This window comes from Lissotriton vulgaris, chromosome 7 (assembly GCF_964263255.1).
Source record: "Lissotriton vulgaris chromosome 7, aLisVul1.2, whole genome shotgun sequence".
Taxonomy (NCBI): Eukaryota; Metazoa; Chordata; class Amphibia; order Caudata; family Salamandridae; genus Lissotriton; species Lissotriton vulgaris.
In genome coordinates, this window is record NC_141695.1 from 885,704,057 (window position 1) to 885,722,352 (window position 18,296).

The 18,296-nt window shown below is 46.3% G+C and overlaps 1 protein-coding gene across 3 annotated transcripts in view; it reads left to right on the forward strand.

Annotated features, from left to right (window-relative positions):
* The window catches only part of TNIP1 (TNFAIP3 interacting protein 1), a 248,245-nt gene that overhangs the window by 167,273 nt on the left and 62,676 nt on the right, over positions 1-18,296 (forward strand). For all 3 annotated transcript variants that reach the window (XM_086931288.1, XM_086931286.1, XM_086931287.1), the window contains exons 7-12: positions 5,067-5,161; positions 6,463-6,589; positions 6,746-6,835; positions 7,600-7,665; positions 11,230-11,361; positions 13,303-13,431. In XM_086931288.1, coding sequence (XP_086787414.1) covers positions 5,067-5,161; positions 6,463-6,589; positions 6,746-6,835; positions 7,600-7,665; positions 11,230-11,361; positions 13,303-13,431 — 639 coding nt within the window. The remainder of the gene's footprint in view (positions 1-5,066; positions 5,162-6,462; positions 6,590-6,745; positions 6,836-7,599; positions 7,666-11,229; positions 11,362-13,302; positions 13,432-18,296) is intronic.

Sequence of the window (18,296 nt, forward strand, 5' to 3'; positions counted from 1 at the left end):
TGTGACTCCACGCCGTGTCTGGAATGGGTCTGCCCACACTTTCCTCCCATTTAGTCTTGAGCCCCTGGAGCGGTTCCAGCCCCTCGTTCAGCATCCTATTATGGAGGCATGTCACAGCCTTGAACGTGCCCGCTGCCATCACCACATACTGGCATGCCATAGTCGTGGTCGGTTCCATGAGCCCCCCTTTCCAGTGCTTCTGTATAGCCGCCACCACCGCCGCGTGTAGGAGAAACTCCCCATCCGGCAGCCCGAACTGTTCCCGAAGCACCTCAAAGGGTACCAGGGCCCCATCGATGTACAGGTCTCCTACTACCTGCAAGCCCGCCTCCTCCCAATCCAGCAATGGGGACCAGTCACCCCCGTGCGGCAAGGCCGTCAGCATACCGATCGGGATCTCCGGCGCATAAGGCCGTGTCGCCTTTGCTCTCCTAAGGCTCCTCTGCCAGCACAGCCTGAGTGTCCGTTCCTCCATAGTAAGGCCCCGCAACTCAAGTCTCTGCTGCATGACGATGTAAGACAACACATGGCGTTGTATCCCCTGCTCTCGGTCCGCCTCCGGCCCCCTAAACACCCTGGCCACGTTCTGCGTGAGGACCTGCAATTGCGCCGCTAAATAATATAGCTCAAAGTCGGGTATAGCCATGCCCCCCTCGACCTTGGGGCGAAGCAGCGTGCTCAGCGCCAGTCTACGGCGGCCATGCCCCCATAGGAACCCAATAATCATCGTCCTCCGATTTCTAAAGATCCCCTGAGGGATCCAGATAGGCAACGTCCGGAAGTAATACAGGAAGCGGGGGAGCGCCACCATTTTTAAAAGAGCTATCCTACCCAGAACCGTCAGCGGGAGGGTCGACCAGAAGGCCATGCTGCCCCTCAGCGCCCGAACGCACCGACCGATGTTGCCCTCCAATAGGTCCGCGGTCGCGTGGTAGATGCGGACTCCCAGATAGGTGAAGCAAGATGGCTCCCAGAGCACCCCCAAGTCATGAGCAGGGCTGGGCGACTCCGCTCTCAGCGGGAACACACAGGTCTTCGCCCAGTTGACCTTAAGTCCCGACAGCCGGCCAAACTCCGACAATAGATCCATCGCTCCTCCCAGGGCCCGCGCCGTATCCTCGAGATACAGAAGTAGGTCGTCCGCATACAGCGATATGTGATGTTGCTGCCCGCCGCTGGTTATTCCCGCATACTTGTCACCCGACCTCGCATGGACCGCCAAGGGTTCCATCGCCAGAGCAAACAGTAAGGGGGAAAGGGAGCACCCCTGTCTCGTGCCCCTACCCACCGGGTATGACGCAGACACCAGTCCACCCAAACGCACCCGCGCCGTCGCCGAGGCATATAAGACCTTCGTCCACCGGCGGAACCCTTCACCCATGCCAAACCTCTCCAGCACTCCATCCAGGAAGGTCCATTCCAAGCTGTCAAAGGCCTTCTCGATGTCCACGGACAGGACCGCTTGGGCCCCGTCCCCATCCAAGATGGCGTCCATTATCCCCACCAGGCGGCGAATATTCAGCGCCGTGCTCCTCGTGGGGATAAACCCAGCCTGATCCCTGTGCACCAGGCCCGTCATGTGTGGGGCCAGTCTGGTGGCCAATATCCGGCTCAGGATCTTGTAATCCACCGTCAACATGGACAGCGGGCGATAGGACCTCACGTCCGTTGCATCCCTGCCAGGCTTCAGGAGCGGGACAATCAAGGCCTCACGCATGGACCCAGGCAAGCTTCCTGTCTCAAAAGCTTCCGTGTACACCACCAAGAGCCTGGGGGCCAAACTGTCGACATACTGCTGATAAAATTCTATTGGTAACCCGTCCACCCCGGGCGTTTTATTACGAGCCATATGTTTAATAGCCACCCGTATTTCAGTGAGCGTGATCGGGCCACCCAACTCCTTCGCGTCCTCTTCATCTAGGACCGAAAGCTGCCTCGCCCCTAGGTACTCCGCTATGTCCTGGACCTCCACTCCCAACTGACTCTGATACAATTCCTGATAGTACACCCGAAAGCACTCCAACACCGCCGCCTGGGAATATACCACCTCCCCCTGCGCGTTGCTAATGCTAAGGATCGGGCAACCCCTAAGTTCCGGGTTAGCAAGTCTGGCCAAGAGTGTGCCCACCTTGTCCCTTTCTGCATGCGCTCTAATGGTGTACTGCCTGTAGTCGTAACACCTCAACCGTTCCGTCTCGGTGGCGACCACTTCCTTTGCTTCCAACAACTGGGTCTGTAAGTCCGGGCTGGCCGGGCTGGCCGGCCTGCGGCGCTCCAAATCTCTCAAAGTCTCTTCCGCTTTCATAAGTGCATTCAACACAGTCGTGCGAGCATTCGAAAACCTACCCAGACACACCCCTCTCACCACCACTTTCATTGCATCCCATTCAGTGGACCGACTCGTGGCCATGCCCTCATTCTCATCAAAGTAACGGCCGATACCCTGCTGGACAGCGTCATTGAATACTGAGTCCTCCAGCATCTCCGGCCGAAGCCGCCATGTTGGTATCGCCGAGCGCTCCCGCTGCCACTGGATGTGTACCAATAGGGGGTTATGATCTGAAATGGTTCTGGCCAAGTACTCCGTATGAGAAATCAATGGGGCTAGGGACCCACTGCAGAGCACCAAATCTATCCTCACATGCAGAGCGTGGAGAGCAGAATAAAAGGAATAATCCCTGGTGTCTCCGTGCTGCTCCCGCCATACATCCAGCAACCCCCATCTGTCCTGCCAATCCCTCCTGTGCATGGCCAACTTGCGCACCGGGGAGTCTACTAGGGGGGGATGGGACCTGTCCAGAGCCACATCCGTAATCGAGTTGAAGTCCCCCCCTAGCACTATCGGGCCCGCCAGGAAAGAAGCCAAGGACCCAGAGAGGCCATCAAAATATCGAGCCTGATCAGTATTTGGCGCATACACACAGCAGAGAACCACATCTCTTCCATACAACCTCCCCTCCACTGCTACGAACCTGCCATCAGGGTCTACCACTTGATTCAGCACCTGGAACGGTATCCCCGCCCTCACCCAAATCAGCACCCCCCTGGCATACGCTGAGTAAGTGGTGCCGAACACCTGGCCCGCCATCTTTTTTGCAACGCAGCGCACTCTTTTTTAGTCAGATGGGTTTCTTGCAGCATAGCAATCTGTACCCCCCGTCGCACCAGGTATGCGTGTACTTTGTGGCGTTTAACCATAGTTCGCAGCCCCCGGACATTCCATGTCAGGCATTTCAGGTTAGGTAATGTCCCCATACCAACATCGAGCAGTCCGATCCAAATAACAAAAGTTCACAACCTTCCCAAAGCAGTTGCCCCCCCCCAGAACACACCCTGAACAAAGAAACACCCCAAACACCACTCCCCAGGACAGAGCCTACATTCCTAATCAATGCTCTGGCCACAGAAGGCAGCAGAATCAGGAAAGTGGGAGAGATCCCCCAATTACAGGACACTAGTGTCATTATTGACCCATAAAATACCCTGTCACACTAAAAGGCTAGCTCAGAATTGTGTGTAAAACGAATAACATGAAGGTTATTGGCAAGGAAAATCCTTTGACAGTGCAGCTCAAACATGGTCTGACTTACTCTTAGGAAGGCAGCTCTCTAGGCGTAGAAAGACATGTTAATGCCCAGCTTACAAATGCACAAAATTCACAGATACAAACTTCATTACTTTAGGCAGGCAAAACTACCACGACGCAATGGTGCCACGGTGAGTTGGCACTTGTTGGCCATTCTTCAGGGCGGAATACTGTGCAGAGGTCAGGGAGGCACTTGATTCCCTTTGACCCTTGAATCTAATCTTTCCCTAAAAAATGAGCTTGATGTACAGATTTGTATGACACCGTTGAAGTTTCTCTTATAAAGACCTGTTTTAAGAGGGGACAGAGGAAAGAAATGTTACAAATTATGTACTAAATATAGCAACATGTTCTAAGATTTGTACCTTTGTTGCGAACTTGGGTTTGGAGAGTTTATATGCTCCGCGGTGCGGGTGAATATGGAGTGTGGCGAGTGACTGGGATGGCCCTATCATCTAAGGAAACCAATACTGCCAACATGACTGTTTTTTTGCCACAGTGATCAGCACGCTGAAGGCTTCTAAGCACACACGTTTCTCAATATCAGCCTTCCAAGTGATGTCACAAAGGTAAAAAATGCACTGTTCGGATTTGTTTTAAGAAAAGTCTTACTCTGAAGATGGGCAACCATTACCTTTAAAAAGGATTACAAGCAGAATGTTTTATTTACTTGGCAATAATGAAAAGTCTTTGTTTTCAGCGTACCAACCAAGTACTTGCACTTTGTTTTTTGAATATTTTCACTTTGATTGAACTCCTGGCCCAGTTACTCATTAAAGTGTGAAAGTTATACATAGGATTGGATTTGCTCTTGTGGGTATTTGTGTGTGTGCATGCTAGGAAGGAGAAAGTGTGATCTGCGGTGCTTGGTCATTTTAGCTTAGGGAAGAAATGAAAACTGTGGCTGGCCGTAGCGCAAGGGGAAATGGATGTCCATCTTACAGGTGAGGGTAGAACTCAAGGAGATCAGTACACCAACCTTGTAGGTGGTCAATGAGTGCATGTGAGGAAAACTTTGTAAAAAGAGCTCCACATACTTGCTTACTATGGCAGGTGAACCTCATTCCTCTTCTAGGGAGTGATGGATTTCCAAGTACTGGCCCTCACCTAATGAACATCATTCCTGACCTGCAGTAATAATCATCATTTCAGTACCATCAAATAGAAATACAAAAGAGACACGCCATTTTTTATCAGCAGAACCTTCTGCATTTCAATAATGTGGCCCATTTGGTTAAGTTATACACCTGAATCCAGATCTGCAGTATCCCTTATAATTTAATGTTGGGACCAATAAAGAGCTTTGCCACTCTACAGTCCTGTATCCTTTTTCTAATTTAGCCTAAAGATTAGAATAATTGTTTTGAATTGGTAGTCCAGAAAAATATGCTTCCCTGTAGGTTCATTTTTTCCATAATTAAGATTCAGTTTAGAATGTGCAGTCTGTACCACAATAACCCTCTGCTCTCCTAATTCACAGACCCTCTGTGAGCAGCTGCGCAAGGAGAACGAGGATCTTCGAAAGAACCTTGAGAAGGATCTGGAACAGAGAAATCAGGCTTCGGAGAACTTGAGGTAATTTCTGGCTAGGTTATTCACAACTCAACTATTTCATAAACACCAGCAACTCTTTTGAATAGTCTTCAGCACTGGGCCTGGGCTGGAGCGATAGCTTTCTTGGTGAGTGAACAGCGCGATGAATAGCTTTAACCACATGGCTGCTGCGGGGATTTTTGCGCTGTGCTGCAAATTGCTCTTTTGCTGCATTTATGACGAGCTCAGCTCGTCATCAGCACACGACACCCGTGGGTGATGACGAGCTGAGCTCGTCATCAGCATCGAAAGGGTTAATGTCTAAAGCTGTGCCTGGAAAATTTGTTACCTGAGCAATACCTCTGCTATCTAAAGCCTGCACCTTTCGGGTCTGTGTAAAGTGAGAGGTTGATGAGACTAACCCCTTAATGTATCCTGAGAGACACCTTTGTTGTTGGAGGATTAATCTGTGAATTGTGCGTTGCCTGTGAAAATAGCTCTTCTATCTGAGGTCTTTGTCTTCAAGAGGGATACATTTTTTGGCCTGATTCCTGAGCCTGTAAAATCTGTATAGACCTAGGGGATAGCACTCTTGGCTAAAGCCTAGACTTATCTTTGTAAATTTGGCCCAGTGTTACTGTTAACATATTTGTTTCCATGTGTACTTCCTAGATAGGTAGATTGTATTACTCATCCTACTTTAACCAATACGTTGTGGACTGTTTGCAGTTTTGTGGGGGACTGAGTGTGCCATTTGTCTGTATCCCTATCGTGCTGGGCTTATTGTGCAAAGTCTGCTTAGAGTGGCGCATTAATCCACATTTATTGTTGATGGACTGCTACAGTTTTCTGGTGCTGCATGTGAGACAACGCAACCGCAGCGTTTTTTTTTTAATTAAGATCCGTTCTTCACCTGTGGCATTGTAGACATTACTCCTTGCAGAAAGTGCCCCGTTTACACAGCAGTGCACTCGCTCACAAATAACTTTGCTGTTCAGCAAATTTCACCAGGCTTTGAAGATTAAACCCTCCTTCCCTCTAAACCCCCTGTGTTGATGGTACACAGCAGAGCACCTAATGGTGATAACACACACACTGTTGAGAAACAGTCACATGCTACTATTCGTACATTGTTCACAGGTGTGTGTGCAGGGCACTGCCATTGCAGCCACTGCCTCACATCTGTAAGTGATGTGATCATATGGTTGATGGCTGTGATTACCTGCAGGGGGACTTGAAGAATTTAGCGTATCCCATGCAGTTCAAAGGTTGCTACCACTTCCAAACCAGTTTTCCATCATTAATGTCATCCTGCATTGTCTCCTCTCTCTTCGTCTCTAAAGAGTGGAGAACATGGAACTGAAGCAGAAGGTCACCCTTAGTGGCAAAGAAGCCCGAAAAGAGATGACAACCGAAGTCAGCAGTGAATCAACAGCAAGTGGTGGAGTGAAGCTGGAAAGTGTGCAGCAGGTACCTAGCTATGGGAGTGCTAATGCCTCCTGATCTCGCCCAGAACTCATAGATCTCATCTGGATATTAAACAGCCCTTCTCTCTCAGCTGTTGTTGTTGTATTGGAACTCAATGTGCTTCAAAGCTTGATTTAGCCATTGTGTGTTTTTTTGCAGAATGCAAAGTTGGCAGAGAATGCCATGGTTAAAGATGCTGTGGGTGCAATGGAGAAGAAAGTGAAGGCTTTGGAGCATCAGAGGAATGAGGTAAGATACCTCCATCTAGGAAGCTGCAAAACCCTCTGGTAGCTTCCTTGGCAATGAGGCCATATTTGGTAGCTCCAATGTTGATCCCCCAGGAAGTCTCCTAGTATTTCCTAAAAAACACCAGTGCTTCCCTCCCAAGGAGCAATATACAGTAGACTCAACCCCCCAGTTGGAATAGGTATAGGAAGGAAGGAAGGAGAACAGCAGCTGGGGTGAGGCAGAAATAAAATGGAAGCTCTAAAGACAAGACAATTTGGAGCATGGAATATTAATCTTCCTACCCCAGATACCAAAACGACAGTTCCATTGGGAGGTACTTACAAGAGTAGGGTTGTGTGGTACCCAACAATGGAAAGCAGTTGTCTTTGCAAGTTTGGTTTCATTTAGTCAGCAGAGCTGGCAGTAAATTTAGTCATAGAATAGTATGGGATGGATACTGTAGGATTGACGTGCAGAACTAGGTAAGAAGGGTTAACCATGGAATAACTGCGGCGTAGCATTAGCAGTACTGTTTTTTTGTATCCAGTGTACTAGTATCACATGAATGCACTAGACCAGGACAGAGGTGCATTGGCAGAGCGGTCTGTGTAGCTCTCAAGAGTGGTTGCTTGAGACTGGATGAGTTGGAACATCAAGTTATGTAGACTAATTAACCAATCCAAGAATCTCACCTAATATGTGCTGATTAGGTGCAATTCCTAAGGCAGCTGTGCCACATTGCCACCTGGTTTCTGCTTTTGTTTAACTTTTTTCTTGCATTCCAGTTGCTAGAGGTGAACAAGCAGTGGGACAAACACTTCCGCTCCATGAAACAGCAGTATGAACAGAAGGTGAGTTCAGTCCAAATGCGCTCAATAGCAGTGTGGAGCTAGCAGAAGCTTATTGCCAGCACCTTCGGGAGCTTCTTAGCTATATCTCACACCAGCAGAATCTAGCCTATTGGCTTAAACATCTGGTTTAAAAGGGCACATATCCCTCAGTTAAAGAGCAAAACGTCTAGCGAATCTATATTTTTTTAGTTAAATTGCACCCCCACATGGCTTCTACACATTTGTCCTGCTGTACACTTTTTTTTTTTGCAGAGTTTTATATAGCGCGAACTAGAACCGAATCAGGTATCCGAGCGCTTTACATATCACCAGTCACGTTACATGAGGGCACACATTCATTTTAGGCACGGGGAGATTAAGTGATTTGCCCAGAATCACAGGAGGTTTTGGCGTCGTTACGAGACTCGAACCCAGATCCCCAGGTCCGAGGTCGAGCGCCCTAGCCGTTAGGCCAACTCCTTACAACATGGGTGTGCCAAACCTTCTGATAGTTCTGCTCACCTCATTCAACCACACTTTTGCCAGATTCCGACCTAGCGATATAAGATCCAAGAACCACACCACATAACAAGTTACCCCACACATCGGGGTCTATTCATTAAAGACCCCTAAACCACTAGTCTTCTCTCTGGCCATGGCATGTCCTTTGTGTCACTGCACCAAAGGGTCATTTAAGTTGTTCATTTCAGACCTAGTGAATTTGAAAAAGTATGGATCCAAAACTTGAGAAGCCCTGACCTAAGACCGAAGTTACAAAGACCTAGGGCCTGACTTATAGTTTAGCCAACCGGTTACTCTGTCACAAAGATAACACATTTACCTTTTATTTTCTGCCTTATTACAAGTCTGTTATGTTCTATAACACTTGCAACAAGTCAGATGGGATATCCATCACGTTTGTGATGCAGTACTCTACTGCCAAACTTGAAATCAGGGCTCTAATTCAATGTAAACACCATATTGTAAAAATAATATGGCCTACCTGGTATATTACTTTAAACACGTCCACAGAGTCAAAAATGAAAGACGTTAACTGATAAAAGCTACCGCAACATTTCTAATCCAGATCCCAAAAAAATATTCTTTGGCCAAAAAAACAGCAATGAAGTGATTTTCCCTAAACTACTTTTACTCTGAGAAAGCCAATATCCAACCAAAACGTTGAGGACAGAGGTTAGGGAACTTTACATCCCTTAAAGGGTAGAGGGGTTCTCTTAAAAGAGAAAAACAAACAAAAGAATGAATGGATACGCCCTCCCAATATAAATACTAATGACGAAAGAGTATCCCTTTTGGAGTTCAGGCGCCTCCACAGCGAAAAAGAGGGGGTATTGTGTTTTGTGCCACACCTATACACCTCTCCAACTGGAGTAGGAAAAAAACACTTTTTTTTATACAACCCACACCCACTTTACTAGTGGCATGCTTCATAATCAGGTTCACCCGGACTCCAAAAGGCCGGGGTAGGCTCGACCATATTCCAGGGAGCTCTTATGAAGACTATCAGTTAGGGGGTGTAACTTTAAAGACAAAATGCCCTTTTCCACTCTCAAGGTTATTCCTTTATTAGTGGGGTGGATGGGAAGGTTAAAAACAGTCTATATGGGGTTATTAGGACGTGATGGTCCTCTGACCCTAATTCACCAACCTGTTTCAGCCCTATACTAACGGCCGAAGAAGGTCCCGAGCTTTCATCAGGGTTAGTTCGTAAATATGACACACTCCCAATGATGTGTCTTGCATGTCTTTTTTGTGCGGCATGCAGATTACATCAAGCATGCACCGAGCGCATAATACTTGCCTCTTAGGGTTGTACCTGTTGATGAAAAATGTTTTGAGGATCTTTGCTATCATGCAATACAACATTCATGACATGCACTTATCCCCTAATGAAGATATGATAATGCAGCACTCCACTTATCACAACATATATAGTCTTTTGGTCATTGATTTCACACTCCAGTAATATCAAATAGTCCCAAGGCTCTTGAAAGCTTCTTCTTTTATTTGATTACAAATCCGACTCCAATCCCATGCCAACGCGTTTCGCCGAGGTTAATGATAACCATCCGGCTTCGTCAGGGCTCAACTTGGCTTTACAATGCAACCTCTTGTTCTTCCACTATTCTCCTTTTAGGTAACCTTCCTTTATTCCTCAGATTCTGTTAATGCCATATTCATTAATAAATCCGTTGCCCTGTTTTGACAGGCTGGGCGTGTATTACGGCGTTATGGCTAAATCTCTACGTGTTTTACTTCACACCAAATCAGTGGTAATTTTACCTTTATAATAATGATTCTGTCAAATTTCTCACCGCTGCCCGTTAGGTTCTATAATTCTGCCTTGCTCGGTACCTCCGTGTGATTCCCGAGTACAGGAGTAAAATGTTTTGAGGATCTTTGCTATCATGCAATACAACATTCATGACATGCAATTATCCCCTCTTTGCATGCTAATTTGCATGCTACAGAATGTATTCACATTAGTATTACACTGACTAGTGTTTATTCATTTTCATACACATACATCTATATCAAGAATGGTGTCAAAATCATGCTTGTGGAGAATGGCACTGTAAAAATGAGATAGTTATATGCTAGACCATCATACATGACTGTATCTGTGGGTTTTAAGCCAGCGTAGCAGTCGCCTAGATATGTCCATCTATACACGTTACCTTTAGGCACTGATTTGCAAGTCACTCACCCCAAGAGCTGGCGTTGGATGTCTCCAAGGGGACAAGAGTGGGCGGTCTGCAGTACGACTCTAAAAGAAGGACAAATAAAAAAAATTCTATCAAACAGAGCCATGAGATATGAATGAAACTGAGAGGTCGTAGTTTAAAAGCAGCAATTTGAGAGAACTATTTAAAGTATAACAGTGCAAGGTATGCGGTACACGAAAGCTAAGGCACTTCTTCTAGGGTCCCAACCCATTACGAGACCTTTTAGCCTCTGCTCCCCCTCTTTTTGGCTCATAGGTAAAACTGGTGGGCAGTCTAAATAGTCCCCGCGGCCCGGCCGGAATGGTCAGGTTTTCTGAGAAAATTTGACAATTAAAGGCTCCTATCGCTGCTATATCCTTAAACGCGAAGCAGTTATCTGCGGGGAGGGCCTGGGGCAGATGTAGAGGCCCTAGTCTGCACCGGTGCCGGGCAGGAAATAAAAATCCTCTGGCACATTCGTCTGACTCCAGCCAGGTTCGGCATGTCACACAGTATGCGCTGGCCCGGGAATCTTGGGGGATGAAGTCACCTTCCTTCATTGTCTCATCGGGCATGGTTGCTCAGGGCTCATTAAAAAAAATGTTCTACCAAATGGAGGCTTTACACAAAATTAAAGGTAGCATTTCACAAAATTAAGGAAAAGGTGGGTGGGCTTGATGAGGACTGTCTTGGCATTAATCCCTAATGTACGACATTAACTTGCGTATAACCATGCACTGGTCGTGCAAGGATTTATGGGAGATTGTCTCCTTTCTTCTCTCCCTCGTCGAGCTGGAATGACTGCATGTTTTGCTGGTACACCAATACCTCAAGTGATGTTAGTCTTCTTATCTGACAGATCACAACCCTGCGGCAGAAGCTGGCTGACTCTCAGAAGCTTGTGGCTGACTTGGAAGCAGAGCGGGAACATAAACAGTGCGACTTCGAACGCAAGCTGCTGCTAGCAAAGTCCAAAATTGAGACGGAACAGGTAGGATGCCCAGGAGGGAGCGATGTGGAGAGAAATGATAGAGAGGCATGGAGGTGGAAAAAAAGATGAGGAGGGGTCCAAAAGGGTGAAAGGAGGAGAAAAAAGGAAGACTAAGTTGAGTGCCAAGGACTAGGACTTCAAATGCGCGTATCTAGGGTGGAAGAAAGAGGCAAGCTGAGAGAGTTTAGAGGATACATTTAGGGAGTGATGAGAAGAGGGTAGTGAGACGTAGGCTGGGGACAAAAGATGATGGATTAAGGAGAAGAAGGATAAAAAGGAGGGTGAGGAGCAGGAAAGGGAGGAGTCGATAGAAATTAGTGGAAAATGTAGGGAGAGCCGAGAGTAGAAGTGATACGGAAAAAAAGAAGGACCATGAGGTGAAGAAGGGTACGAGAAAGAGACAAAGAAATGTGAAACTCATAATGAGATGAGTAAAAGGAAGAGATAAGGGACAAACAATGGAAGGAAGACATGATTAATGAAATGAAAGAATGATTACGAAGGCTAATGACCGAGATAAGTAGGTGGTTCATGTGGACAGAGAGAGGAGAAGATAAGGATGAGAAGACTAAATGAAGATAAACTAGGGGTGTGAGAAACTGAGAAAAGCACACGATGCAAGTGATCCAAGGATCATCAGATAATTTGAAAGGAGATATAGGGGAGGGCAAAGTGGGAAAGAATGAGTAGAAACGTGGATAGTAAAGGTAGCGGTCCAAGGAGTGAGAGGTAATCAAGGAGTCATGGGAGCAGAAGATGGTGAGAGGCATAGATTATTACGAAACTGATGGAGAGAAGGGCAGAGCTCCATGGGTGTATAGATAAGTAAACGAAAAGGAAGCAAAGGAGGAAGCCTGAAGTTGGAGAAATGGGAGAATAGTGAAACTTGAACAAAAGAGAAAGCATTGTGATGTGAAGATCTGTAAATGCAAAGATGGCTTGATGTGCCAATTTACAAAAGAAGGGAGGATACATTTCCTGTGGCCTGCTACTTGGATCTGATGTTTGTCAGAGTTGCTTGTAGTGAGTGTTCTTACCTCTCTAGGCTCGCTTAGTAACCAGTTGAATTCATCTAGATCTTTCACAGAAGTTACTATATTTACATAAGAGAATACTTAGTATCATCCTAGCGTTGGATTTACCTAGTAGCTTGGTAGAGGCTCTTCCAAGAACTTATTTCCAACTTGAGAGGGGATAGGAGGGGACACAGAGGGAAGTGGAGAATGAAAGTAGAGCAAAATAATAATTTATAAGAGTGCACACCCATGTAAATGATGTGCAAGATTGTTATATGAGCAGGATGTGCATTTGCTTCCTGAATATTTCCAGCGAGTAAAACACATTTCTCATATGGCTTGTGCACATTTTCAAAACGAAAAATGTGCAAGTTTGAGGCTTTTGGTCTGGTAACTTGAAGATTAGAAAGGCATTCATTTAGCATTGTTTTGTTAAAAAAGGACAGTTTTGTAGATCACATTTCCGCCCCTGGCCTTCAAATTCCGTGATCTCAGAAGAGTAAGTGAGATGATGCGATCAACTAAGACAATTCTGCCCTAAATTCTGGCGGTGATTCCTAGTTGTCAGTGGGGTGTTTGAGCAATTAAAAATACTCGTATGAGGTGTGCACACAACTCCTCCTATGGGACTAATCTGGACAGTTAAGTGCTGCTGAGGGGGTGCAGCTGGCGGAGAGGATGGTGAGACTAGTTCCTTAGCATATGGTACCAATGTCCATGATAATGGGATATACATTATCTTAGCATGGGAATGAGGACCCTGACTGTGTGATAATCCATCATTCATTCATTCATCCATCCACACAACAACCCAGAAGGAGGATGGAAGCATGTGGCTTCCCAGAAAGAACAGAACCAAGAAAGAGATCAACTTGAATGGGATCACACAGGAAACATTAACCAACAGCTGTTTTTGCTCCACCAGGGCGAAAAAAAGGCGCTGGAGGAGGAAGTTAAAGAGCTAATTCAGAAGAACAGGTTTCTTCAGGACCAGCTCTCTCCTGTCAGCAGGCAGCGAGAGTACCAGGAAAAGGAGATTCAGCGACTCAACAAGGTGAATTGTGCTCCCTGCACCAGCCTCATCCCACTGCTGTTCATGATGTGCGCAACCTACTGCCCCAGCCATTTGCAGTACCCTATGCAGTTCAGCCTTTTTCGTGCCACTCTATATCCACCCTCCTTTTCTTACCTTTTTTTCAGTAATCCACTTATGACCACGCTGTGAGCACCTTCCTGTCCTCCTTTCTGAGGTTACTAATTCTGCTGTGCTGATGAACCTTATCTGCTCACTGTTCTTCTTCAAACCTTTCCCAGATAATATGCTTCTCAGATCCTTTTCCACCAACAATGCTTTGTGACCTTTCCTTGCCCAGTCTGCTCTCTCCACTCTGTGACCACCCTGTTGCCTAAAGCCTTCTGTTCGAGGCATGTGAGCTGTAGATCACATGCTATGCATAGATCGCCATCTAGTGTTGGATCTGGATGGTTGCACTTTGTTTTTCTTCGAAAAAGTCTTCCCAATCACGAGGTAGGTGACTCTTCTTTTAGGTGAGAGTGCGCATGGTCATCGACTCCATCTTCAGATTGTTTTTTTCCGCCATCAGGTTCAGATGTTACCGCTGCTCTCCGTTTCAACACCGATCCTTCGGTTTCCCTCAGTGCGTAGAACACTCACCCTTGACGGTATTGTTTCCGATCGCATATTCCATTCTTCGTGTATTGTGTTATTTCGAGTAAAACCCTCTTTCGATCGGAGAGCTCGTGATAGGCCATTGGACCTAACCGCCTCGATTCGACTCGCAGTTGATGGAACGAACTCCCTTTAAATTTTGCCCTCGGTGCTATGCGAAATACTCTTGCACCGACTCATACGAAGTGTGCAACCTGTGTTTATCACCAGAACACAGAGAAGCAGGACTGCGACGTGTGCAAGGCTTTCCGCTCCAAAAAGACGGTTCGCAACCGTCTGGCTCGACGTCGCGACATGCAGAACCAACACACAGGCTCCATTCTGGACCACTTCGGACCTGATTTGGAAGATGTAGCTGGCAACGCTATCAGGCCGAGGAGGAACAGGATCCGATCTCCAGTTCAGAGGACAGCTGCGACCAGGATGAAGACATCTCTCATGGACAATGTATTTTAAGTACAGTCCCTTCTTCGCCCTGACTCCCAAGTCAACCAAAAAAGAAGGCTCCGAACCAACCCTAGCCCTCAGGCCCCGGTTGGCACCAAGCCCATGCTTCTGACGCCCCACCTAGAGGCTCGGCACCGAAGCCTACCAAAAAGCCTTCCGGTTCCGAAAGGTCACATTCCAACGCGGGCACCGAGCCAAAGCCTTCGGGATCGTAACCCAAGTCCAGCTCCGAACCTTATCACAAATACCTCGGATCCAAAGACGCCCACCCCGAAGCCGTCTGTGCCGAAAACTTCAGCGTCAAAACAAACTGATGCACCAAAATCACCTGAAAAGCACAGTTTTGGTGATCCGCTCGGAAAACCGGACCTGAAACAGAAAGTATTGTACATACATCTGGACCCATTACCACTATAGTGACTCTAAAGAGGAAAACTGATACTGAAGAGGAATATCATATTCCCTTAAAGAAGAGAACTATTGGAACTAACCCTTCCCCTCGTCCTCTTCCATCACTACCTTCTCCTCAGCCTCTACATGTGCCAACTTCACCTGAGCACTCACCACCAAATACACCTGACAATCGGGGTGATGGGGATGATGATGATGATAATGATGATGGTCAGCTAGGACCTACAGATGAGTGGGACGACTAAAACACACACTCTCCCACAGACAATGATCCTGACCTATATCCTACCAGGCCCTCTCCACCAGACAACAGTGTAGGCTATTTTGAATTGCTAGGTAGGGCCACCAATTACCATGGGGTGCAGTTCCACAAAGAATCTCTTAAGGAGGATTTTCATTTTTGAAACATTGAACAGCACACAAAAGTCATCACATAAGTTACCCGTGCTGAAAGGAATGACCAGGCATGTAGACAACATATTTAAGGATCCTGTCAGGTCACGTATCATCACCCCAAGGGTGGATAAAAAATATAAGTCTGCACCATCTGATCCAGTGTACATAAAAGGACAATTACCCTTAGACTCGTTGGTAGTTTCCAATGCACACAAAAGGGCAAACTCAAGAACTACTGGAGACGCTCCACCCCCAGATAAGGAAGGAAAGCATCTCGATGCTTCAGGGAATAGGGTAGCCTCCCAGGCAGCAAACCTCTGGCGTATATCTAATACACAAGCGTTGCTTGCCAGATATGACTGTGCGCATTGGGATGAAATGGAACAACTCACCCAATTTCTACCCTAAGAACATAAATCTAAAGCTCAAGACCTGGTACGTGAGGGACAATTAATTTCAAGCAACCAAATAAGGTGCTCCCTAGATGCTGCTGACATATCTGCCAGAGCGGTAAACACTGGTGTCCTTTTGAGAAGACATGCATTTCTACGTATATGGGGTTCAAACCTGAGGTCAGACCTCCATATTAAAAACACCTTTTGATAAGCAACACCTTTTTGGGCCAGTGGTAGATTCTTCACTTAAAAAGATGAAGAAAGACACTGAAGTGGCAAAATCTGTGGGAGCCCTTCAGTATACACAAGGATGTGGTTCCTTTTGGCGCTCTTTCTAGCGGGCAGGGTCCAAAAATACTTCCTCGGACACTGCATCCACCTATAAGGCAATAACCAAACCTCAGGCTCTAAAAATGACTTCAGAGGGGGTTACAGTGGGAACAACGGCAGAGGTAGAGGTTCTAGCACACTCACCTCCTCCTCCAATACAAAGCAGTGACTTCCCCATAGCTCCCCCCCCAACCACTTAACACCTGTCGAGGGAAGACTGTCAGATTTCCTTCCAAAGTGGCAGTCAATAACAACATACAAATGGGTTCTACAGATTATCCGTTCTGGTTACTGCCTGGAGTTCATCAACACTCCTCCAAACATTCCCCCAAAGTCACACAAACAGTCACCAGATCATCCACACCTCAAACAAGAGGTTCAGTCCCTACTACTAAAAGGAGCTATAGAGCCTGCACCACTACAACACCAAGGGTCAGGCGTGTAGTCCTTTTACTTCCTAATTCCCAAAAAGAACAGCTCTCTCAGACCAATATTAGATCTCAGAGAAAACTAAATGTTTACATTCAATCAGAACATTTCCACAAGGTAAAACTTCAACAAGTACTACCGCTTTTGCAAAAAGATGACTTTCTGTCCACTCTAGACTTAAAGGACGCCTACTTTCATATTCCAATTCACCCTGCTCACCGCAAATTCCTCAGGTTTGTGGTAGCAGGTCAACATTAGCAGTTCAAAGTACTCCCATCTGGAGTCACCACTGCTCCCAGAGTCTTAATATAGTGTCTGGCGGTAGTAGCTGCTTATCTGAGAAGACAAAGCATTCATGTCTTCCCGTACCTAGACGACTGGCTCATCAAAGCAAGTACGTACCAACAATGCCTCAAGCATACTTCTATAACCATTCTGTTACTTCACCAACTGGGGTTTACAGTCAATGTGTTAAAATCACATCTGCAGCCATCCAACACTCAGAACTACCTAGGAGCCACTTTAGATACTCAAAATCCTCTGGCGTTTCCCAACGCGACCAGAATTCGAAATATTCAAGCATTAGTTCTTCAGTTTCAGACCAATCAATCACTTCCAGGTCGAGTTTATACCGCCAGTCTCCTCACACAGTGCCATGGAGAAATAAAAAAACCCAGTTCCCAAACAAGTGAACCTTGTGATCTGGCTCCTGAAGTCATAGAGTTTGGTTACCTGAACCAGCCACCAGACATTGACGAGGCCAGAAAGCCCACCACAAGAGCCTGCTACTCAGCCGAATCGAGGAGATTTGTTATCTCTTGTAATAACAATAACATCTACCCTCTTGATGCTTCTATACAAAATATTCTCTGCTACCTGTTACATTTGCAGCAGTCAATGTTGGCCTATACATCCATCAACGGCATCTCGCTGTAATAGCAGCCTATCTTCAAAATTTACAACATTTATCACTCTTTACAATGCCTGTAATCAAAGCATTTATGGGAGGGCTAAAAAAGAGTTATACCACCAAGACTTCCACCTGCCCCAGTGTGGAGTCTTAATATAATCCTCACAAGGTTAATGGGCCCACCATTTGAACACATGCACAAATGTGAACTACAGTTCACTTGGAAAACAGCTTTCCTCATTGCAGTCACTTCATTAAGAGGGTGAATTACAGGCACTAACCATAGAAGAACCTTTTTTCCAGCTACACAAAGATAAAATATTTCTTCTTACCAAACCCAAATTCCTAACTAAGGTAGTATCTGCATTTCACGTAAATTGGTCGGTTGAATTACCTGTTTTCGTCCCTCAACCTGATTCCATTGCAGAACGATCTCTACAAACCTTAGATGTTAGAAGAGCACTGTTGTATTACACTGAGAGAACAAAATCTTTTCGTGAGATCGAATAACTTTGTCGCTTTTGCACCACCTCAAGAGAGCAATCCTATATCCAAATCAGGAATTGCTTGGTGGATCGTTAAATGTATTCAGATTTGCTATACTCTAACTGTACCCCCTAGAGCACATTCCACTCGTAAGCTAGGGGCTACTATGGCTTTCTTAGGGAACATCCCTATCACTGACATCTGCTAAGCTACGAGAAAGTGTAAGCACACAGGTTGCGATTACATCCCCCAGATGAGGCACTCCGTAATGTTCATGACAATGATTCAAAACGTTAATTAGTGAAGAGTTTATTCAGCATTGTGCTATAGTTCATGAAGCAGAGTTCAAGAGTTCGTATGATATTATCGCCATATCATAGAATGCAAACAAAATGACACTCCAATGCATTTCGGGCTGCACGCCC